The sequence below is a fragment of the Drosophila melanogaster genome, chromosome 2L (assembly GCF_000001215.4).
Source record: "Drosophila melanogaster chromosome 2L".
In the NCBI taxonomy this organism is placed as follows: domain Eukaryota; kingdom Metazoa; phylum Arthropoda; class Insecta; order Diptera; family Drosophilidae; genus Drosophila; species Drosophila melanogaster.
The window spans coordinates 14,434,585-14,459,158 of NT_033779.5; the positions used below are offsets into that span (position 1 = coordinate 14,434,585).

At 41.0% G+C, this 24,574-nt stretch overlaps 1 protein-coding gene and 2 long non-coding RNA genes across 3 annotated transcripts; 1 reads left to right on the forward strand and 2 right to left on the reverse strand.

The window, feature by feature from the left end:
* Nucleotides 1-13,824: 13,824 nt before the first annotated feature.
* Nucleotides 13,825-14,425, reverse strand: lncRNA:CR45726 (long non-coding RNA:CR45726). The gene has a single exon (NR_124255.1). It is a non-coding gene; the product is annotated as a long non-coding RNA:CR45726 (long non-coding RNA).
* Nucleotides 14,426-15,697: 1,272 nt separating this feature from the next.
* CG15283 (uncharacterized protein) lies at nt 15,698-16,338 on the reverse strand. Its single transcript, NM_144317.3, has one exon. It carries the CDS (start codon nt 16,274-16,276, stop codon nt 15,896-15,898), a length of 381 nt encoding a protein of 126 aa, NP_652574.3. The 5' UTR covers nt 16,277-16,338; the 3' UTR covers nt 15,698-15,895.
* A 6,190-nt stretch (nt 16,339-22,528) lies between these two features.
* Nucleotides 22,529-22,754, forward strand: lncRNA:CR44730 (long non-coding RNA:CR44730). Its single transcript, NR_124256.1, has one exon. It is a non-coding gene; the product is annotated as a long non-coding RNA:CR44730 (long non-coding RNA).
* Nucleotides 22,755-24,574: the final 1,820 nt, after the last annotated feature.

The window sequence follows — 24,574 nt, forward strand, 5'->3', positions numbered from 1 at the left end:
AAAAAATTGGAACTGCAATCATCCCCTGAACCGGAACCGGAGTAAAGTACTCTCTGTGTTTGTACACAACACATGCTGCAGTTGTTATTGCTGCATTTAAGCACTTTGTGAGAATGTTTTGTCATTGTTTATTTTACCCAAAGCCTGAGTGGGCTGGATGACTATTTTGCGTTCTAGAATCCTTCAATCTATTCCCTCTATCGCCGTAGTCATCTATTCGTTTATTTTTGTACTCCCAGATCCTTGTGGTTTCGAATAAGGCTGTCACATATGTGAGCATTTTGTGCTAGGCTCTTCATATTTTCAATGCAAACAGTGAGAGATATTTTGTTTATTTGATTCGGGTTTGTTTTCTTGTCATCACATCCGTGTGGTCCAAAAGTCCACTTAAAGCGGAAACTATAAATTCTTAACAAGTTCTTCTGAGCTCAAACGACTTATATATCTTTTTCCATTCATATTAAGTTATCACTAAATTTTCTAAGAAGCAGTAAACTAAAGAACGAACTTGGGATTCATTCACAAAACCACAGAAAACATAACTCTTTTTGAAATTCGTTTCTTGGAATTCGAGAACGTGTAGCACAATTTTTACGTATTTATTTTGAAGATATTTTGTAGACTCTCTGCACGTACTTGCTCGGAAAAGTTGGCCTCTCAATGGTTTTAATATGGTCTTTCGGCGAAATTTCTTTATTTAAGGAAGGCAGCAATTTCTGGTAGTTCTTGTATTTTCAACTATCTGGACATTAGATCGAAGTCACGTCCACTTTAGCTTGAGATGAAAATGTTTGTGTCAAAGATAGCATTTATTTGTATTATCTTCCATCGGCATGAATTCCATAGGACATGAAATAAACTAAATATTAATTTAAAAACGAATTTATAGATATAAGTCATATGTTTGTTAGAGCAACATAAGTATTTTTAGTTTCTTTAAAGTCTTTTATTTATGTTTTTTACTTTATTTTTATTATCAAGGATAAGAATAGCTGAAGCACAATATCCTTTGAAAACGAACAGCTGAATAAAAATGATCTTTCCACGCATTTGTAAAAGTCTGAGATGGCGACAGATCGAGATAAGTACTTTCTATTTCACCTTTGTCTTGAATTTTATTCAATTACTTGGGGTTTCTTTTTTTTTTACGACCAAAATAAACTAAGGTTAGAAAGAGGAGCGTATCGCATCCACTTTGGAACCTGAAATCCCAAAAAAGACATTTGGTGTTACACTTGAAATTTATGACATCCTCTGTTTTCCAGTTCCAGTTGCCACGCCACTCATTGTCTTAACGATTAGCCTTTGTCCTGCTCCCTGCTGAGCTCTACTTTCACCCCGAACCCAGAAAAAGTAGACACTACAAGACACTCACGTCTGTGGAACTGGAAGATGTCTATCGCGTTGCGGAGTTGGCAAGACAGAAATATCAATTTCTCCCTCTGGTTTCCCTCAGCTATCTTTGCCTGCCATTGAAAGTGTTAATTGAACCATAAGCGTAACCATAAATGGATTTTATTTCCTAGCCGAAAGACAAAACAAGAGATTTCCGAAAACCGAAATTTATGTCCCTCATCCTCACAAACGTTTTATGGCTTTGCCCATCTTTGTCTCTCCATTGTTCTGCTGGCACAAGGGATTTTCATTATTCCTGGGTGTTTGCGGGGCATGTGTCCTTGCCACTAAGAAAAAAGGATCTGGTTTGCTTATGCAATTTGTTGCAGTCCTCCTCTACCTTTTGTGAACTGCATTGTGTTTACTCAGTTTGCAGATCTTGGGAGATCAGTTAAACAGTAGCTCTAGTTGGGTGGGTTGCTTGTTGAATGGACTTATAAGGAATTACATAACCTTGTGTCGTGATATAACGATGGGTGTGCTACCGTAAGTCGATCTCAAAACCCTGAACTCGAGAAGGTTTTAGGATCAGTCCATGTAATCAGTGCGCTAAGATCTTGTGGGTTGCCGTGTTGTATTCCTTGGAAGGATTTAATTTTTGATCCTAGTCTAATTCTTACGTTACTCTAAGGTACACTCTTTTCTTGGGATGCGATTTATTCACTGCCAACCAAAATGATTTGAGAATTTCCGTACTCCCACCATAACGCGATTTCGAACGTAATTTATTCGCAGAAAGACTGCTTCAACTTCAGCCTGGCGTTTAAATCTGGCATAATCACAACATCATAACTTAACGCTGTCTTACCTGATGCCTGGATGCCCTTGAGTAACGCTTGGACTCGCTCCTTTTCGCTGGAGTTGCCCCCATTCCCATTCCCATTCCCATTTCGTTGGCCATCCCCTTGGCAAAATCACGACACAAATGCCGTATAATCACTTGTCGAACGCTGCTCAATAATTATAAGAGGGCGAAGTAGGTTGGACCCGTCCATTTCGCAAGCAGCGCGTTGCTATTAGGGCCCTGATTTCGTTGAAACCTATCAAAATACATAACAATCAGTGGGCTGGGACGGGCTGATCGCCCAACTCCGCCGCCGGGGCGGCATATATAGCGATGATGATGATTTCAGGCCGACAGCTACGTAATTATATCGAGCAAACATAAAAGGATCGGAGCGACCGGGGTCCCAGACCATCATCATCCAGTCACCATCAAATCAGAGTCCCAGGTCCCCAGCTACAGGTCCCCAGGTTCGCGATGGAGGCGTTGCCAAGACGCATAACAATGAAAACGTTTAAGCCGACTAACGAGCGAACGGTGAGCTGTAATCTTCTTCTCCGCCGATGAATCTCTTTCTTTTCAGCTAAAAAATGCCCAACGACTGGGGGAGGCGCCTTGAATGAAGTTTAACAAATTAATATTAAATTACGTGCCAAATTGGCAGACATCGAAATGAAACTAAACGCAGCGCAACGAAACGAAACGACTTGAACTTGAACCACATCAAAGGGAAGGATGCCACTGGATTTCGAAGCAAACGATTTCCAGCGGCTTAGAATTAATGCCATGTCTGGTCTGGGGAGCTCGGTGTTCGGATCGAGTCTCCATATGCCATGGTAACCAACGGAAGTAGAAATTAAGCATTCGAGGATGCTACGGCTTGGTCCCCCAAATATACCATAAAATTTGCCCCATTGGCGCCGCGTAGTCATCAGTGATTTAGCACACGTTTCTGTAGACGGACCTTCTCCGCTCGCCGCAGATTTTTATTCACTTTTTCTTAGTTTAATGGCGTCCTTTTTAGGGTTTTATGGTCGTTTTGTCGGTCGTTGGGTCATTTAACGGACTCGCGTGCACTTTAAAATTGATTAAAGTGAAAGGCAAGGGTATCCGTTTTTTTTTGCCCGTTTTAATAACAGGACTCTTGCGGCGCTTTTCGCAATTAGCTGTCATTCATCAAAATGGGACAGCTTAATTGTGCGGTTGCTATGCGAAGTTGAATGAAGGTACATAAGTCGCAAAGAAACTATCATAGCAGTCTGTATTGGTACACTGGGGGAAATCAGTCATTTCCTACTGATTAAAGTTTAAATAAATAATTATAGTTGCCATGCAATTATCTAACTTAGAGAGTGTAATTAAGCCTTTCTTTTTGGTGATACATCATTTTACTAGGCTTTATAATTCCTTTAAACTCATCGTAAATAATCTTACCTGTTTTACCTTGTACTTCGTTAAATTCGAAACATTTTAATTTGATTAAGTAAGTTTAGATCGCCCAACCGACGCTATAACTATTCCTGCTGCCTCAATGATTTATTGCTAATTTCCCGTCAGAACAGCAAGGCAATATATCTCCTGCATATGGTCACGTAGGGCCCAACCAAGCTGAAAATAACCCAACCCATTAAAAGCCAATGATGGGTGGGTGTAGTTGTGCTGTTAATAAAATCTAATATGCTTAACCACAAAATGGTTGTATTGGGTCTTGTAATTATGCACCTTAATTTGCCCCATTCCCAGCGTCACAGCTTTGCCACACTAATTGTATATGCAGCCGGTGTGGAAGCCATCGTCAGTATTAAAAGGGGATTTTCAGGGAGGTGTATCCAATCCCCATCGCCACCCTCCCCCCCCCTGCCATTTGTATATCTTTGTCTTATACCTGCCAGCTACTTATGGAAATCGCTGTGCACTGAGCAGACTATGGAAATTTTCATTTTATTGGCGCCCAGAGCGTCTTGACTGCTCGTAACCCTCTAACTCCAACTTCTATTCCGCCTCCACCTCATCAAGCAAGCCACACGCACTCTGGCATACCAAAATCCTATAAGTAATTGTCAACGTACTTTGGCGCCTTCTCCGCTCCTCCGCTCGAACTCCTCGAATCCTCCTCCTGGTAGCCCCAACCATTTGTATTTATATTAATTAAGCGTCGTTGAGTTGTCTTCCTGTTGCTGCGAACTGGGAACTGGGAACTGGGAAACTTGGGACTGGGGAATGGAGATTCCTCCCTATCGACAATGTTGTTATCTGTTCAGCTGTCGTCGTTGTTGTAGTTGCTGCGGCTTGTTTTACAAGCTGGATGGGCTTAGGGTTATGGACTCGAAACTCTGGCACTGCGGCACTCTGTTGCCAACCCAACGCAACCCCACCGTTCAGGGGCAGACATTTTAATTGCTTGAAATTGATGATAATTAAGCCGATCTGCATATTTGTACTTTCGGAATGTGCTTTGCTATTGTTAGCCAAATGAGTTTTTGGGGGAGTCCTCCTGACTTTCCCCCCTTGTCCATTAGGCTTATCGATTATGAATTTTGTTCGAATCAGTTTACTTTCAGTTTAGGCAATTTGATTAGCTTATGAATAACAATGTTGATGGGATTAAATCTGTGTAAATAGTATCTTTCGCTCCCTTGATGTGAATGAATGAATTGACTTAATATATCTAATGTAAAAGATACGAAATTTAACAATATTTAAATATATGAATTAAAGAACTTATAATATATTGCCAATATTTTTTAATTAAGAATAGGAGATTTTTGGTATTGCGTTCATACTACATTCTCTGCTCTTTTTTTATCGCTTGGTCTTTCCAAAGTACTTAGTTATGGTCACAACCATTTTGCGCACCCTTAGTCGAGGATTACTGTGTACTTGTAGGGTTTTACCGCTAATTACACTTCATCCGGATATTAAGTACACACAGACTGCACCCAAGCCACATTAGGGCAAACGTGGGCGAGTGATCAATAGAGGCGAAGCCATAGAAGGAACTCAAGGGAAGTAATTAAAGATTTCCAAACTGTTGCGACTGAAGTGTATAATTCACTCAATACTTTCGCTAAGGTATACAATTAATCAGCTCTTTCAAAGGTGATACTTAGACCAGGTAATAGTAACAACCTTCAATTAAAAGTCAATTAGCTTGGTCCGGTCTGGGAAGAGCTGGCGACCCTCGGAAGGATACGGGTTCGGTCGGTCATGTGAAACAATTTGAGACAGCTGTCGAAAACCACACGTTGCTAATTGTTGGCTGTAGCCGAATATGTGTATATAAGTATGTATTTGATTGGTACCTTCGAAAGGTGGGCGAAACCCGCAGAAGATTAAATAAGAAAGAACAAACCTTTTTGCACCTATGCAGTGTCAAACGATGATGACGTTCAAAAAGAAGATATACTAGCAGTAGTGCTTTCCCAAATACTCTTTGGATATATATTGAAATTTCAAAAAAATAAATAAAATATCTGTTGTGTATAAAATTAATGTACGAATGTTTTATTATATTTGAATTTATTATTCATATGAATTTATAGTTAGAAAGTGAACTTAAAAATTAGTCTAAGTTTGAGTTTTTCTTGCAGAGGTTGCAAACTGTATCTGAAAGCCCATATACCCTTGCTACTTTCTCAGTCCGGACAACCACAAATACCCGAGTGTGAACACATTACCCGGACCAGGGGCATTGAGGTTAACCCGAAGCGGCAGTGACAAGGATGCCAGGCGACAGGAAGTGGTAACTACTAAATAAGCAGCTCCGACTTGTGGGTGTGGCCAGTGGGAACCGGGCCAGACCAAACCGAACGGAACCGTGTGGAACGGAACTTGACCAGGGTCAGCAGTTGGTAGTGAAGCGCATGTGACAAAAGTGGGATGAGCTGTGGAAATGCGACAACACAATTTTTCCTTCCTTTTCCTTTTATTTATTTATTTTTTTTGTTGTATTCATTTGTTAGGGCAGACGTTTGGCATACAGGACTACTGCTCGTTGGTGTCGTTGTCAGCTTACCGAGCTGGTTTTCTGCCGGGTTTCTCCGGCGGGTTTCTCAGTCGTGGCTGGTTGGGTTTAATTCTGTTTTCGGGTTAAGTAAGTGAATAAGTATGCGCTAAAATTCAGTCAACCGCATTAAGTATTTAAGCACTCAGCACACGCTCAGCACCGAGACTTACACACTCGTCGGGGTATCGCATTGCCATTGCCCATCGCTCCCCTATTCTCTAGCCTATACACTTGAAGAAAAATGTTGAAAAACTTTATTTACATGTTATAATGTAATAATATTTATCATGGTGAAACAAATGTATTATCTTGCCTAAACTATTCCATTTATATTCATAATAAATAAGCCTATGTTACTGCCAACATATGAACGCACTGAATAGATTATATTCATTAAGTAAAATCAGTTATTGAATTATTTTTCTTGTGTACGTACCTAGCATCTGCCTTGGCGAAATCGCTTGGTTAGCATTTTTCCACAACAACGCATACACTTTGAGGTAGCTTTTCCGCTAATGAACGCATTAGGCGAAAAGGCGACGACACAAACGATGGATGAGGGAACCTTGTTGCCGGCTTAGTTCCTGCAATGGTGGGATATTTTATTAAGTACTTAACATGCCGCTTTCTTTGCGCGCAGACACATTTAGGCTCCCCTGGCATTTGCCTACAATTACCGACTTGCTACAGTTATGTGGACGGTACGCTGAATTACACAACGTTTGAGGTTAAGCGGATTTTGTAATTATCCGACTCGTAGCTACAGCGAAATAGATGGGGAGGGGGGACTTAAGCATAGGATCTGGTAAATGAAAGGGCCATGGGCTTACACCCGGCTCGAATGTCTGACTTTCGAGCTGCTTAACTCTTCATGTCGATCGCATCAAGCCATTTGCAGCTGCAGTTGGGAAGTTGGTAGTTGGTGAGCTAAGTGCACTACATCTATATTGTGTGTTTATATAAAACCATAAATATAATTACAGAAGAGTAACTCAAGGCTTAGGAGAGATTAAAATGATTGGAAAAGAAATTTTAAAAGAATTGTATTGCTATGATTTTTTGTTAAATGGAACAGAATTTAAATGAAAGAATTTATTAAGCTCCTATCCTGCATTTTTGATTTTTTGGTATCTTTTTTTTCTGACCCATTTGTATTGCTACGCACACCTGCTAGTTTAACCGATACAACCTCTAATAATCGGAAAACCGAAGCGGTGCGCATCGTCACTACGTGTTCTTCGGGCCGTGGTGATAATATGCGCACGGCCTGTCTAATCGCGATACATTGTTGCTCCGGAAACTCCTCTATCTCTATAAGTTACCCATAATTTCATTCTGCGGCTGCATTTACCGCATTTCGCTTGGCCAACACCACTCACGAACCAAGTTAAGTCATTACTGTGTGTGATGGCTGGCGTCATGCACAGGCACTCGTACACGCTTATGATTTCCAGAAATTACAACTACTAATTGTCATAAAAAACCATTAAGCACATTACCATTTATTAAATCAGGCAGGGAAGCGTGCCTCCTCCGGCCCCAAATGCATTTCGCTTCAATTATGCCACGTAGCGGCGCAGAGTGTCGATTGGCGGGGGATGCGGTGTGAGTGTTCTGAATTTCCACGAAAATTTCATGTAATTATATGTATGTATGTATGTATGTATGTATGGATGTGTGGACAGGGGCACCATACCCATGCGGCATAATTTTTAATAAGTATAGGTGGTGTGGAACATCGGCGCCAGCCACCCGACTGCCTTCGATAATGACTCGATCCCTGAGGCTCACCCTCGCTCCCTTCCCGCATTTCAATTTTCCACTTGCAGCTAATTCAACAAACAGCAAATGTGCCAACCAGATGCACGTAATAGGACAGGGGAGTGGGGTACCTTCATAGGTATGCCATAGAGTTAAGCAACATTGTCTTCATGGACGACACTCCCTTTCGATTCTGTGTACGTGTCAGCTCTTATCTCCTTCCACCGGATTTCTTTTGTATGAATTTCATATTTTTATGGCTTCGTGGAAAGGCGAAAACTCATAAAATTTATAAAGGCACACAAATTTGTACGTAATTACAATAAAAACCCATAAAATATATCATAAAAAATCCAAAAATGCCCATCGCCAAACGCACTTACAGGAAGCCGCGAGGGAGTTTTCCCAACAAAATTTCTAAGTAAATTTATTATTATGACACAATTTTTATGCTCTTTACGATTATTTTTTGTCGTGTGTCGTCAAATGGATGTGAATGGGTGGGTGGGTGGTTGTGTGAGTGCGGGACATTTGATAATTTATGGGTTGAGTTTTATTACGTTTGATTTGTTTATGTGGCAATTCCGAGGAGAGCTGGCCAACGAAAAAATTATAATAATAAATAAGTTTGGCCTCATCCCAGCCGAGAACCCATCCCATTCAATCTGATAGGTGTGCGCGTGGAGCGCCAGATTTCCTGTCCACGATTTCGTTTTATATTTCTGTTTATTATAGGAATAATTGCATGCTGCTCATACTAATGAAAAGGTTGTGGGTGTTCCTCAACTGTCAGTAAGTTAGCAAAGGGGGTTTCGAACGAGGTCTAGATCGATCATTTCGCGGAATTTCAGTTTGGGGTGCCTCTAATAGAAAATAAGAAGTATAATAAACCAAAGCAACAAAGCTGCTTACAATATATGTATGTATATAAAAAGTTGTCATTCTTCATGTACTTCTTACATTTTATAGTATTGCATTCAGAATCCTATCCTAAATTGTTGAAATCCTGTTGCATTCGTAGATAAATCCCAATATTTTCGCCATTTAACCATCTGCAGTTAGGGTCTTTCGGTTGAGAGTTCTTTTTCAAAATACGATTCGATGCATCAAATCGAGCATTCGATATGTTGAGATCCAAATAAATTGTTGACATTGTCGACGAATGCTGGGCGAGAGGCCAACCTAAATGTCCTTGTGTCCTCCCGCCCCCTGTTTTGAAATAAAATACATCTGTCGCTGTCGTTGATGTTGTTTTTGTTGTTCACTCTGCTGTGGCTGCTGACAAACTGGAAACCATATGAGAACAATAATGGATTGGGTGTCCAGAGCAAATCCTAGAGATGCCGGCTACGTGCATCTTCCTGCTTCACGCTCAACTGCAAGCAAATGTGTGGGCAATAAATTATAAATTCGTTTGACTTCTGCTGCCAGCCGCCTGCTGCCTGCTGTTTGCTGAGAATGGGGCAGAACCGTATAGAAGGAGTGTGTGTCCTGCTTTGTGGCCCTTTTCTATGGCCGTTATCCTTGACCGCCGCCCTCGCATTGAAAGCGTGTCCCTGGCACCTACCCGACTATCTGTGTGTGTGTGTGTTTGCCCGACCATAATTCACCGTGACAAGCCAAAAACCATTAGTAAAGGCAATAAAAATGACAATAGAAGTCAATTTCCATATTGTGTGTTCCAGTTTTCGTTACGGATTTTCCATTGTGAATGTCCCTCTGCTGATGCAGTTTTTCTCCAGTAATTTTCAGCCACAGTCAACGTTTCCAGCGCTTAATGAGCATGTTCCATAAAATTGAACAATATTCAAAATGAACGCCCATAAATATGTCACATAAATCACACCGAAAGTGGTTCAAGATATTAGGGCAATCAACATACAAAAATTACGTCCACCCATCATCAGCGCCATCAACGAAATAAACCGCCTGTTCTGGGTTTTCCCATACATTTCCGCCAAGGGGCGTGGACACTTAAATTAATCGATTAAATTCAAACTACCAACTGTTTGGGGAAAATAACGAATAAAACAACTAACTAACTATATTTCATATATAATTATATTTATAAAAAGCTTAAATTTTTATTACTCATATATGGTATTGTAATATTTTAATACATTCCGTATTTATTTTTAATAAACATGTCTAAAATGTAGTTTAAAAATAGATGAGTTTATTTGCCATATTGTTTGTTCAGCACTGTTGAGTTGACACATTGCTAAGCATTTGTGTTCTGCTGAGCGAGATTTATACATTCTCTTAAAAACGAAACAAAAATTCCGTTGAAAATTAAAACTGTCATATTTTGAAATGTTCTGTGTCATGTTTATTTGCTGCCATCGGATGTGCCACCAGTGCCGAGTTAAGTTTCAGTTGTAAATTGTATTTTCAAAAGAGTTTTCCTCTCGCTCCGGACAGACAAAAATAGCGCCAGGTCATGGAACATTTAGAAAATGAGGAGGCGGTACCAGAAACAAAGCGGGAAATAACTTTTTATGGGACTTAGGCCGTCTCGGGATATTTCCTTTATCGCATGCCTCTCCGTTCGATGGTTTTCGATGGTAAGGGGGGCAGATGGCAGGCGGAGGTTGTGAGGAGATTTAATATTGTTTATGAGGCATCACCCAGTCAAAGCGAGAAGAATTAAAATGTGCAACGACGCGAAGGAGGTTGAACTGGCATGGAAATGAAAATGCCGCCGCCAACATAAATTATAGCATTTAGTGTGAAAAAATGTTTAAATAAATTAGTCTGCATGAGAGGCGTTTTGGGGTTTTGCGTGGCATTAAGGGATTAAAGCTTTGGAAATTATAACATAAATAAAACCTAAATTTTTCAGTTATTAATCTTTACAGTCGCATATTTCAGTCAAAGACTTGGCTGTAAATTAGTCAAGGTGGATATGAAATTATATCAACGGGCTTTTTATAAATACTTAATGTAAATAGCTAACCATTTTATAATATGGCGTACATATGGAAACAATTGACTAGGAAACCATAATTTTCATGTCTTCATCGCACGGTTAGGACCTTTATTAAATCGGAATCAGGGTCACCGAAGTTCGTAAACAGGTTAATAAAACTGTCATGAGTGCCAGCTTAAACGCTGCGGGACATCATTGTCAGGTCAAGACCAGGACCTCGCAAAGGACCTGTGTGACATGCATGGACAATGAGGCAGCTGAAAGGAATGGTATTGCAGCAGGACTTGGTCATAAATTGCCTGCTGTTTTCGGCTAGGATGATGCTGGGCCGAACTTCTTCCATACTCGTGTATGTCGCCCAATAATAGGTGCCAATAAAAATTTATTGCAGTTTGACCACCATGAAATCATCGTTAGGCAGTGACAGTTCCTGCCGCGTTCGGGTCACCTCCTCCTGCAACTTGAGAAAAGAGATCAGATCGGATCAGGGGATGCTCAGCGGGAAAAGGTCAATGGAATCACCGCAGGACATGGTTTGAGACACGGAGAAGGTGAAGGTTGCCCCTGCCGCCCACATAACTTGACTTCGGGCTGGCCTTCTATCGTTTTCCCCAGCGATGGCTCGTACAAAGCGCACACCAGCTCACTCGGCTCGTTTGTCACATTTAACAGATTTGTTATCCTGTCGAGTTAATGTCGGGCACACAAGTCCCGACTGCCCGACTGTCGCACACATGTCCTGGCACACCCTGCACCCTGCTCCCTGCATTCCGGGTCTTGAGTCCTGGCTGAGTTCTCGATTCACGAGAATCGCTTGACAGGGACCTTGGGCTGGCAATAAAAACAAAAGATTGATGGCATTGGGCACACGTTCGATTTGTTTTCCTGTTGCTCGACAGCTCGCCCACCCCTTCTCTCCGCTGGGGCATGTCCTTGTGCCTTTTAGTGCTTTGTAATGTCTTAACATTTGACACATCACTTGGATTTCATTCCCGTACACCGGCAACAGCAGCCCACCCCGATATCCACTAAGGATATTGCTCGTTAGTTAAGGTTTCTAATAAATTTGTGCAACACATTTCTTTCCTTTTGGGTCTTGTTGTTGTTGCTCGCCGCCATCCTCTGTCGTCGCTTGTAACATTTTTATTTGATAACATATTGCATTTGCCCTTTTCACGAAATCTTTTTCCTTTTGCCCGTTCCGTTTGGTTTCGGATTTCGAGTCCCCTCGACCACCGCCTGTTTTCCCAGCCGTTTTGCTTGGTTTTCCTCTCTAAAATATTGGCTGGAAACTCGAGCCATCGTCTGGCGTCTCAACTGGAAGCCCAGTGGCCAAGTGATTTATGGCGTCTGTGTTGGTCATTCAACTGCATTTGATTTAGGTTGTAAATTGTTGTATATTGCGGCCGTCGCGTTTCGCTTCCTGTTTATGTTTGCTCCCTTAATTTAGCGCCCTTTTCCACTTTCGCTGCTCAACATTTTTCGCTAATGAATTTATGGCAGAATTTATGGGCGCGGTGAAAACTTTGAGGGTAAGTTGCAATTCGTATGGGCTCAGTTAAAAAAGTCACAGGAAAAGTCAATTTTGATATTTTAGGAAGGTTTAACTTGCCAAGAATATACATTTTTTTTATAAGAATGAAATACATGAAATTCTTAAAATAAATCTAATAATTTTCCTTGCAACCGTTTCTTGAATTATGGTAAAAGTCGAAGCCACTCTGAAGGTTCTTGTCATTCACGACATCTCTCCACCAAGAACAATAAATCTCGCAAATCTCACAGTCATCCAGTGATCATTAGGAAAGTTACACATTCTTTATTTTCCTGCAGCTTCACTAATTTTTCTACGGCTTTTTTGCGGTCATCAGTGGCTTAGCGAGATGGAAGGTGTGAGTCATCTATGACAGGCGAATATTATCCTTTGGCGGGACGAGAACGAAAGTGATAAACGATGGCGGGAAAAGCGAAAAAGCGAGCTGAGGAATAGAAACAGGAATTGGAAGAGGAATGCCAAAGAGCCTGACACTTGGACGTGAGCACACAAATAACACTTAACACAATAACAAACAAACTTTTCGACTAATGACAGTCCAAGTAGCAAACAATTTATCGAATGCCAGAAAGGAGCAGCCAGCAGGACGAACACATACACCCATTCGCACTGAGAGTTCCTTTTGCCAAGTCATTAATCTTGTTTCGCTCTGGTCGATATGGCATGGATGGGGCACAGGGGAAGTCAGCGGGAGTCCCAATACCCGATTCCCAGCCATGTCGTCGTTATCCTTTCAAGCGTGAACACATGCGATTACGTCTTGGTGTGTGTCCTTCTTGTTGCCAGTTTCCGCATTTTCCTGCGCCAGGCGGCTGCCATGATTAAGTGCCATTTTGAAAAGTACTAAAATCCTGTTGGTCATGGCCCTGGACCTCAGCGCCCCACATACACACCGTACCCACCGCTTCCTCCTCCCCGCCAAACTGGCAATGTCAAAGTGTCAATGATATATGTTATACGCTCCGATAAGACGCCCTCTCTGCGGAGGTAAAAGGACCTGGGCGGAAGGACCTCTGGGTGGGTTGTAAAAATCCCGTGTTTCTGGCTCGACTGGTGAAATCTGTGCACGTTCGCACAATAACATAATAGTTCCCGATTCTCCACCTTCTCTCGCTTCTCTTCTCTTTGACGTTCGTAATTTTTCACCAGTTTTTCTCAGTGTCTATTTGGTTCTGCGCGTGTTAAAAATGGCTTGCCAATGACTTGATGCATTGCAAAAACAGTTAATAAAATACAGCATTGACACAGCAAGATAACACTGTAATAACTTTTCAATTCTTTTATGTATCTGGTTAATTTAAGTACAGGTGCCTTTATTTAACTGCTGAATCACACTTGATTTATTTCAGTAATTGTTGTTATAAATGGCGCGACTAAGTGTTTAATTTAGTGCTCGAAAAGCGGTACCAAATTAATTAGGATACATTCATTAAAACTCTTACTCATCGAGTTCCGGGTTAACTGTCAGGATTTTGATATGACAATCATTAGAATGATGATTGATAATTAAACAATGATGTGAGTCATTTTGAGTCTTGTACTGTAACCGTTATAATAGCTTAAAGAATAAAAAACGTAGTTTCTTTTGACATCGTAAAATGGGTTTTTCCAGAAATTTCTCGACCTATGGATGATTGAAAACGTGTAGTTTCCCCAGTTCCGGCAATAGCCTCCAATTTGCCGTCGGTGCTGGTTTTTCGCCAGCTGTAAATTGATTCGGCAAAGGCGAAATCTCTCAAGTGGGTGCGAAACTGATCGTAAACAGCCTCTTTGCCCACTCGTTCCCACAATTCCAAGTACTTTCGATGTGATCGAGAGATCTCGTACCGACAAGACTGATGATCGTATGCATTGGGCCATCTCGCAGCCAAAAAAAAAAGGCCAGCTGAGAGAGAAACGTAACCGGAAAAAATCAAAGGCAAAACAATGATCAAAGCTGTCATTACAGATCGAGGGGCGGTCTTTGATCTTGCGCCGCAATGTGGTTCAGTTGGGGGATTTTATGTTTTGTTTTTTATTTGATTTTCACTTTGTTCTATCAATCAGCGCCTACTACTTTGCGACCGGCCGAGAGGCGAAATGGAGGAGGGTATACGGTTTTACGGATAGGTTCCGTTCGGCCTGGGTTATAAAATGATCTTGAGAGCAGCGGTGCGGTATGCGTGTGTTTTCCTTACATTTCACGTAATAAAAACACATTAACAACAACAAGCAACACGTTAATTTCGTTTAAAAATAAAATAGACGAAATAATTGCCGACGCAGAGGCTTTCTCACCGTCCTTCGCCCACTAAGTCGTTGGAAAATCGCATTTGATGGATGATGGAGGAAGTCGTCGCTTCTCGCGCCTGTTGAGCATTGGCCAAGTTGTCGATTTGGGGGATTTGGAATGTGGATTTCTGTGGATTACCCGAGTCAGCTGCTGTGTAATTTCGTGTATATACATAAAGGCATTTTGTGGATTTCCTGGAATTTATGCGGAATTTATCTTTGTTTCGAGCATTTTACGTGCTTAATTTGTTGGATTGTGATTGATCTTTGGTTTGGCGTTTTGCCGACGTCGGCATTTGATTAAAGGTGTAAATACGAGGTGTGATGGGATTGACGAACTGTGCTGTATTTTCCGAAACGACTTACTCGCTGTATGTCATTGAGGTATGCAAGAATTTTCCATTTTTAAATTACCTAAACATTGTCAATTAGCTGAGATAAATGTAGTAGCCTTTGGAAACATTTCACTAATTTCTATTTGTGTTAATTAACAAATCCAGTTTAAAGCCCACCAAAATGTCAACACGGACAAAGAGGCAAAGCAAAACAGCTGCAAATCTTCTTTGAAAATTTCCAACAATGTTTCTAAACCACAAAAACGTTTTTCAGGGCCTTAAGAAAGAAATTTATGGCATTTAAAAACCCCTTTATGTGTCTTCGTCAAACGCACTATCGCTACAAAATTAGAAGCAGACAGCGAAGACACACAGAAGTTTTTCTATTAAAAATCACGTAAACTGTCGCCTTAATTTCAAAGGAATCGAAACATTTCAACCGAAGCCCCCAAAACAGCACTCCAAATAATTTCAGCTTAGGCACGATTCTTTGCCCCTAAAACATAAATAATGGGAGTAGAAGATTCGGTCGCAACTCTCTATTCTGAGAACCCCTTTTTTTTCGAGAGGCGAAAGAAAGGGCTATCAATTTACTTTTGATGGCAGGGCCATCCACAAATCCTCTCGATAGAAACCACAAAGAAATCACACAAAGAAATTTATGTAATGCCTTCGCAGAAGCAGCACTGCTGGGTATCTGAATTTTACTCATCTTGATCTGGATTCCGTGGCTACTGTAGCGCACAGTTTTCCTCGCCCATCGGCAGCGTAACAAATTGTGAGTGCTTCTGTTGTTAACACGGTTAATAAATCACAATTGTCCAAACAAAAAGGTGTCGAGGTGAAGATATGACTTCGCTCAGAAATCCGTGACTCGTCCCTTGCGCTCCCAGTCGCCATAGCGCGTGGGTTCTGGTCCCGCTTGTCCACCGATTTCCCCGGTATACGGATTGGTATTATTGGGCCACGGTTTAAGTGGCTCCTTTTCGTGGGCCGGATGTGGTGCACACTCGGGCAGTGGTTCTAGCGGCGCCTCCGATCGCAGCTTTTCCCGGAACGCAAGATAGCGCTTACTTAGTTTTTCCTCGGGATTCGGTGGCAGCTCAACCCTCTGTCTATTCGCTGGTGTTTCCATTTCTTCGACATCATCTTTTTTCAAATTACTTGCTGCCTTTGCAAGAGAACATCGTCTTAGGTGTAATCCGCACTGGGAGATCAGAGCTCGACAGGATCTAATCATTTGGGGTCTTTATTTTTGGGCTGGTAAAATGTGTTACAGATTTGGGATTAGCTAAACAATTTCCAACGACGAAATATTTTTCAAATGGAGCTGTCAAGATTTCTTTAAATTCATATGATTACTTGTTTTTGTTTAATAAATCGTTATGGTTATTCTTGTTGATTAGTGTTTAATTATCTGCGTTGCAATCGGAAAACCCATTTCTTTCCATTTAGCAATTAGATACTTTACCATTAAGTCATGATCCGTCACAAGATCTTTTCCCAAAGGGTTAGAGCCCGTCTCATTTCACATTTTATCCATTATAGGCGGCATTACCAACATGCTGTCCAAACACCGCTTGACATGAATCCGCCTGACAGGCCAGATCAAATGTCTGTCTCCGCTAGGGAGCCTCAAAGTCTCAGCTCGAAGCCTTAGCAAAACGCTGGCTGAGTGACAAGGCTGACGGAGTCTAATGACTTTCAAGCAGCTGCCGCTGCTCCGCTGCAACGGAGATAAACTTCCGGAAACGAGTAGCTGTCCAAGGCAGTTAGCCAGTCGGGCTGTCAAGTGAGCGCGTGCACTGAAAGAAATAATTAGTAAATAAGTCTTATTTGTGACTAATGTGGTATCAAGATGGAGATGTGTATCAATTTAAGTTTGTCCTGTACTTTATTTAAATAAATGTTTTTTTTCTTCTGTACATTGTTTTCTAAGTGTGTGCGAATAGAGTTGCCCCTTCTGTTACCGTTCATTAACAATTAAAAGTAGGCAGACAGCATCAGCATCTGTATCTGTATCTGGATCAGCATTAGTCAGGCCGTCAGATTGGCGGGCTTCATTTGGGAGGCTTCATCTGGGATCAGAGCATGCTCCGATCGTGTCAAGCCCGACATGAGTTGAAATCGCGCTGCAGACACCTCTCGCTGCTGCGGTGCAACTTCAAAGCGTTTTAAATATGGCTTGGGCAGGAATCAAGGAGTCGTCATCATGCACAGTTCACAGCAGCCAGAGCAGCATTCTTCAGATCCCCCGATCTGTCGCCTGTCACTTGCATAGCGTTCTCTGCAAATTTGTTCTGCAATCCAAACATCCCACTCGGAAATCCCGCTGCCAGTGGCAAAGAAAACATTAAAAGTTGCCGGCTCGCGGCTGTCGGGAGATTTGCCATGCACTCGCTTGCATCATTGCCCCGTTGGTTTGCTCCGGTTTGCCCAGCAACTTTCTCCCCTTCCCGACCTCTTTTCATTTTTTTGAGTCAGAGATTCTTGGATTCACAGATTCTCGATTCGCTTAATTCGCCCCCCTCATTCGGCATCTTCATCTGTCAGCTGGCACTGCGGGTTGTCTACGGTCGAATTGAAACTGCTGCCTCAACGTCGGCATGACAATAATCTCGCAAATCTGTTTAAATTAAGCGAGACAAATGTTTCTTTCTGCCGTGGTATATGTGACCAAGACAACCGCCAGACATTCGGACCAGTTCAGCTTGTTATTGTCCTCGTCCTTGAGCGGATTTAACTTTGTTGGTCTGCGGAAGTTTTGCTTTATTACACATTGTTGCCAACAAGTAACGAGTAATCAAGTTATGGGGAAAATGTTCAATAAATTTGTTGTTATCCTCTCAGTTGAACAAAGTGAAATCCATAGTTCAAGAAAATTATTTGTCCATGGAATAACGTGTACTTTATTTGCCGTTTAGGAGAATTCAAATAAAAAACAAACTATTTCTTCGGATAGATATCTTACTATATATATTTTTTTGTAATAATAATAAATTGAGCTCAAAAACCCAAAAATGTAAATTGGCAAATATTTGCGAAATAAATTTCCTTAAATTGTAATAATTTAACTTTCTAATTTTCAATTGAACCTCATCCGACTTTCATTGAATACAGATCTTCATAACTCAGCGAACAAATGCTGTAAACAGTTTTATATTGCAAACAAAGCGATGCGAAATTCACAATAATGAAATCGTATAAAAAATACGCGCATTAAAAAGCGAGAGATATCGAAAAATTATTCCCTGTGTGTGCTGCCTTTGATCAGCCGTCAAGTGGTTTGATCGATATCCACAATAATACAAATCCACCGACAACTTGTCTATAATCAAAATCGCTCTGGGAATGCTGCTGCTGTTTTTGTGGTAGTCAGCATCCAGCATCCATCAATCACAATGAAAAGTTTTCCCGCACCGACTGATCTGGCCTGCCAGTTCTGGCTGCGCCCACCCATAAATTTGTTTGATCCTTCTTAGCCGGATTTTACGGAAGAATCGAACATTTTCACACAGTAATAAAAATCTCAAACATGTTTGTAAAGTTGTTAGTGCCTGGCTATACGGTGGCTGGCAGGCCTCTTTTTTTTTTCTTGGCTTTTTCATTCTGCCTTTCTCGATTGTAGGCGGGAGCTGAACATATAAATTAACATTTTGACTGCCAACTGGCGCGGCAAATGATCAAAGACACACTGGGCCGTCATCGTTGCGTTGATCATCGTCATCATCGAGAGGAGCAGCAACAGTGCGAACATCATTCCACGTTTACGATCCATCAACACGAGCCATCAAATTGTATACAAACAAACGCAGCAAAGATCAAAAGCCACGTTACCTACCCACAAAAAAAATCTGTGCCTTTGGCCGCGCTGCCTCGTTTTTGGTTTTTCTTGCCGGCTATCTCTCCGATTTTCCCTGAATTTTCTTCCAAATCTAGCGACCGTGGCTTCTCCACTTGGCTGCAACTGGAGAACGATCTCACTCTTCTGCCCGGCTGCATATTCATTTTGAACACACTCACCTAATTATGTGCCGAATACGATTCTCGTTTCTCATGTTAATGGGGCAAACACATTCTCTCATTCATTGTCTGGTAAATCATCATAATGATATGAATGAAGATGCTGCTGCCGCAGCGGATGATGATAATCAGATGGGTCGGGGGTTAATAGTAGCGACTATAATGGCAAATAAAATAACAATTAAAACCCTTAGGTCATAATTTAAAATGAAATATATGTTTTCTTACAAATTGTTTGAAAATCGGAGACTTCAAAGCAGAACTGTCTTAAGCCCTTTGCAGCCTATTGGGAAAGAAAACAAAGTGAATTTATCTTTAATTTTTAAATAAGCTACCTTAAGAGCCCCAAAAAATCCATTTACTTTAAGTAATTGATCTAGGTAACAGATAAAACTTTCCGATCGAGCCATAACCATAAGTTAATTTTAACCCTGCTCAAAATATGTATATCACGAATCAGAAATGAAAGGCGAGTAGTGAGTGTCATAACACCATCAGCCATATCAAATGTCACCAAATCGTCAGAAAGCTGCAAATTTATATGTTGCCACATCCGGGGTACCGTAACATTTTCTGATTTAATGCCTCTGAGCGGCATGTCAAATTCAATTTTACCCCTAAGAGCCGAGACAACGATGTCAGCTCAGCTCAGCGCTGGCCAGCCACCACCAGTCGGCAGTTAGTGGGCCTTCTACGATTATGGTCATATGACAGCCGGGAAGAGCGACCCCAATAAAGTGCAATTAGCCAGATTTATGATTATCCCCTGTTATGCACAAATAATTTTTAGGCAATTTCATACACGCTCTGCGACCGTAGCACGTAGCACGTTGCACGCCCAAGTCCCCGGAACGAGAATTTATAACACCAAACGTAAACAACAAAGAAGACAAATCGCTTTATTCACGACCGCCGCAAAAACCACCCCCTTCGACACACCCCTTCTTGCCATTCCCCGGGGTCTGGGAATTATGGAGGATGTGTATATGGTATATGTCAAGGATGGGGTGGGTGGGAGTCGGTCATGCCCTCGAACTCCTGTCTTCGGACCAAGTCGAATGAAATCGAATTGAAATCTGTTCGAAACTTGATACCGCTGTGTGGCTTTTATACCCATATCGAGACAGGAGGTTGGCCATATTATCGATTCGATTAAATATCCGGACACACCTCCTGTCAGATTCATCATTGCAGCGAAGGTGTTGATAGTTTTGGGTAGTATGTTCGTTGGAAATCTCGGTTTACCAAAATAAACATAATTATATATTGTAGTAAAGGAATCGTAAGGAAAAAAGTTGCTTAAGCAGGAATATAATAGTTTTTGTAAAGTAAATCATTTGTATAAATATTTCATATTAATAATATAAAATATTTAAAAACTAACATATTTCTTCTTTTTTGTACGTACTAAAGAATCGATATTTCTTAAGAGATTTAAAACAATCACTTACGATATGTTACAATCAGTAATACTTACTTTCTATCCACAGCGAGCTGGTTAACCCCTTTTAACCCTTAACACCTCTGCGTCCACTCCAAAAAGTATGCCTCTTTTTGGTCGTTTGGTTTCCGGGCGATGATAAGTACTTTGTCTCAGTTGTTTTTGTTTGTACATGATATTAATTTCGCGTAAAAGGGCGCAGAAGGTTTTGTCCACCCAAGCGAAAAAGGCACCCCTTGAGCTGTCAATGTCGCTGGGGTGGATAGATGGATGGATGGATGGATGGATGGATGAATAAATGAGGAAACGATGGCCAGGGGCGGTTGCAAACACCGCCAAAGGGGCCAAATGTTAGCGGGCGTGTGCTGTCAAATTTGACAAATGTTGACAAATGGCTGGAAAATAATATTTCTGCAGGAAAAAGGAATGCACGCTCTCCAGAAGTATTAATATTATTTGCCTTCATTAGCGGGCATGTATCCCGAGGCGTCCACATTCGAATTGACAACCATTTGCACTTGTTTGCAGGTCGATGTCTTTTTCTCTAGTTTTTTTTTTCCTTTTTGCATAGGTCCGTTGCTCATTGTTGTCCTGTCAAATCAATCATTGTGGGTCTGGGTTCAGTTGATGCTTGAACATGGTTTTTGCACTCTTGGATTTTTGCGTGTCTGTCCCTTTGTTATTGACATAAAGCCAACCCATAATTTTTCATTGCCTTGCACACGCATGACATTAATTTTGTTGACAGTTTTCTTTTATTTCACTCGGGTTTTGTACTTATTCTTTTCCCTTCCGCCTGTCAGCACGCATTTACATGTGTCAGAGGAGGTTTCTGTTTGCCGGAGGGTTGGAAACATTTTGACCAGGGTATTTTGCCAGGTTACGTGTCCAGATTTTGCGGTCACACAACATTATGGCGATTTTTTACAAAAATTATACCAATTGAGGTATAATTAAAGTTTTTACGCGAAATTATAGCTTATTGAAATGGCTGTAGTTTGTAATTGAAATTCTATTTAGAATTCTGTAAAGTTATAACGAAAACTACATATTCTCTTAGACCATAGTTACCAGTAACTATTTAATATTTTGTTATAAATTACGATCTCGACCAACTTGTTGCAGTTGCTCCACATAAATTAGTAAGTTGACGTGGTACATATTTATTTCAAGATCGTTACAGGTTCGCTTGTTAAATACGAAAACAACTCAAGTTCCAGATTTCAGATAGTCATCTAGAAGTTAGTGGCAGAGTAGCTCCAAAAATCCCATCGGAATGACGACATCCGACAGGCGACATGCATTATTTACAAGATTAACGATTCGAAAATTGATTTCAATGCCACTAAAAATGTCGAAAATAATCTCGAATACATTAAAAGTTTTAAGGTTATATTGTGTGGAGCTGTTATTTATTGGCTGGGTGTGTGTGGAAATGGGACACCATTTAAGTCATTTAAATTTTATAGTGAGATAATTTTACGGCCTTTCGACATCAGGTACTTAAGGGAATTCACGGGCAGTGTCTTAGGGTTTCACCCTAATGACTTTACAACACGTATTAGCGGCGACGCATTTGACTTTCCCTTCCCTTTTTAGTGTAATTTTTAACGACTCCGTCTGTTCTGTAATTGTCGCATTCCGTCAGCTACTAGAATTGATTTGAGCCTCCAGAAAGGCACTCAAGTTTTTGTTTCTTTTTTATGACATTTTTTTAGTGCAATTTGTGGAAATAAAATGTATTCGTTATGTGTTATGTGCTTCCCCCTGAGACTAGAGAATAAAACCAAAAAGCAGTTTTCCTCTTCCGTTCGCTTTGATTTCGTAGCTGCCTTTGAGTGCCTTCGCCTTCTCTGTGTGTGTGTGTGTGTGTGTCAAAGTTTATATTTTTATTTGTTTCGACAGTAAACTTGATGTGTTTATGACACATCTTGACAGTAAGTAGCTGCTGCTTCAGCTGGCTGGCTACTGTCAGTCACTTGACCTTTTTTCATTCTTTTTTATTGGACTCGTCGTTGTACATCTCGGGCTAAGCGCCCACTTATGCTCGGATCTCCGGCGGAATGGGTGAAAACGGGGGCCACCTGAATGGGCACAAAGATATAACTTGTTTCCCGCATGATTGATAGTTGGATTGGAAGCGACTCGGTGGATTGCAGAGGAAGGAAGGGCTTCAATAGGAATAATGCGCACAAAGAATGGATGTTGAAGTCAAACATTGGAGTGCGGATATTGCTTTTTGATTTCTATTAATATTCCTAAATTTTTCGTACATTTCTTCTTTTTACTCTTAGCTTTGACTTCGGCTAAAATCTCTTTCTTTTCTTAATTATAAAAGCTAAAAATTACATAGGTATCTTGGAATATTTGTGGGTAGTCTGAAAACAAGCTATCAACTGAAAACCGCAGAGCGGAAAATACATCAAAAAATTGTGCAAACCAATCCAAAAATAAAAAGAAACGACACCCGATGGAGGAGAGAACATTTCTCATAAGAAAACAAATATACTCTGCTTTAAATCTGCTGCTAAAAAACGTGCAAAAATTTAAATGAAAACTGTTCTTAAAAATCACGCTACTTAGATTAAAACTCACAAGAATTATTATTTGAATATTTTCCTAAAAATTCAAATATCCAAAGTAAGGGTATTACAATAAGAAGGTGGCAAAGAAGAAAACAAACCCGAATGGAAAGGAACCAACAGCATATTCAATAACGAGACATGTCAAAAAGCCATCATAAACAGATGACATTTCCCATATTGAGTGGCGAAAGTAAAATTTAATAATACTACGCCATCGACGACGGGCCAAGTCAAAGTCGTTGCTGCTGTTGTTGTTGTTGTTATTGTTATTGAGGGTGGCGTTATGCGGATCGTTAATAGTTGAGATGGCATAGGTGGTGGTGGTGTTCGAGGAACGGGAGATATGGAGACTTCTGCAAGGCGGCAACACGTCAACAACGAAAATTGACACGCCGACATAAACACTCGCACATGTTGTCGTGGCCCCAGGTTCTAAAGGAGGCACACGCCCCATTCCCCGATCAGCCACGCCCCCTTTTGACTCTTGCAGCACCCCTGCCGTGTGGAATGTATAGCAAAAATGTCAATATGTTGTTCGGGCTTGTCAGGCCTGTCATGTCATGCAGCAGCACCACCGAATCGTATCTCAGTTTCGGAGCACAGTGCTATCTGCCTATGATGGACAGTCGACAACGGCTCGCAGACAAAAAAAAAATCTATTTTAGGCGAACTATAAAAAGATTGTAAGCACTGTTAGCTTTAAGGTAATTAAATCATTTTTGAGATGTTGATGCATTCTAGAAAAACATTTAATCAACGACAGCCCTTCGAATTTCTAAAGATTTTCCAGCTTAGCCAACTTTTGAAGTTCGGTACATCCAACTAAGTTACGCTGTACCTGCTCCCCAGTCTGTAGCCAGCTAACAACGCTTGCATGAATGTTTGTGGCACATAATTGAAAGCTAGCTAAATTAATTTCAATGCAAAAGGCGCCAACCTCGAACCGGTTTGTTCCCCCCTTGCCCACCGTGCCCCGCCCACCTTCTCCCCATCCGCCTCTTGCGGTGGCAACAACCGACTTTTCACACATGACTGGCTGCCTGACTGACTGAATGACTTTGACTGGCAGCTCGTTAACCGAAGCTTCCACTTAGTTAACTGATAGTTAGCGTGGGCCAGCGCTAAACATTTGTTGTTCACATTTCTGTAATTTACATATGTGGGAGTGACCCCCAGGTCAGCGGGCTCACGACCCCACGCAAGTTTCTGAATTTTACGACTAGGCATTTATTATGGGAATTAAAACTACAGTTTCATTTTCGAGCTTATCTTTTGCGATGTGAAATAATTAAACGAAAAAAATTTCGCCAAAAGAAGACAAGATTTTAATTTAAAATTATTATTAAGACATAGGGGCAAACCTAAGTTTTTATCTATATGTTAAAAAAAAGAGAAAATCATCCACGAGTTTTCTTTTAAAGGAATGACTTTAATCAAATTTTAAGTGGGTCAGCAAAATCAGACTATAAATTATAAACATAAATGGAAT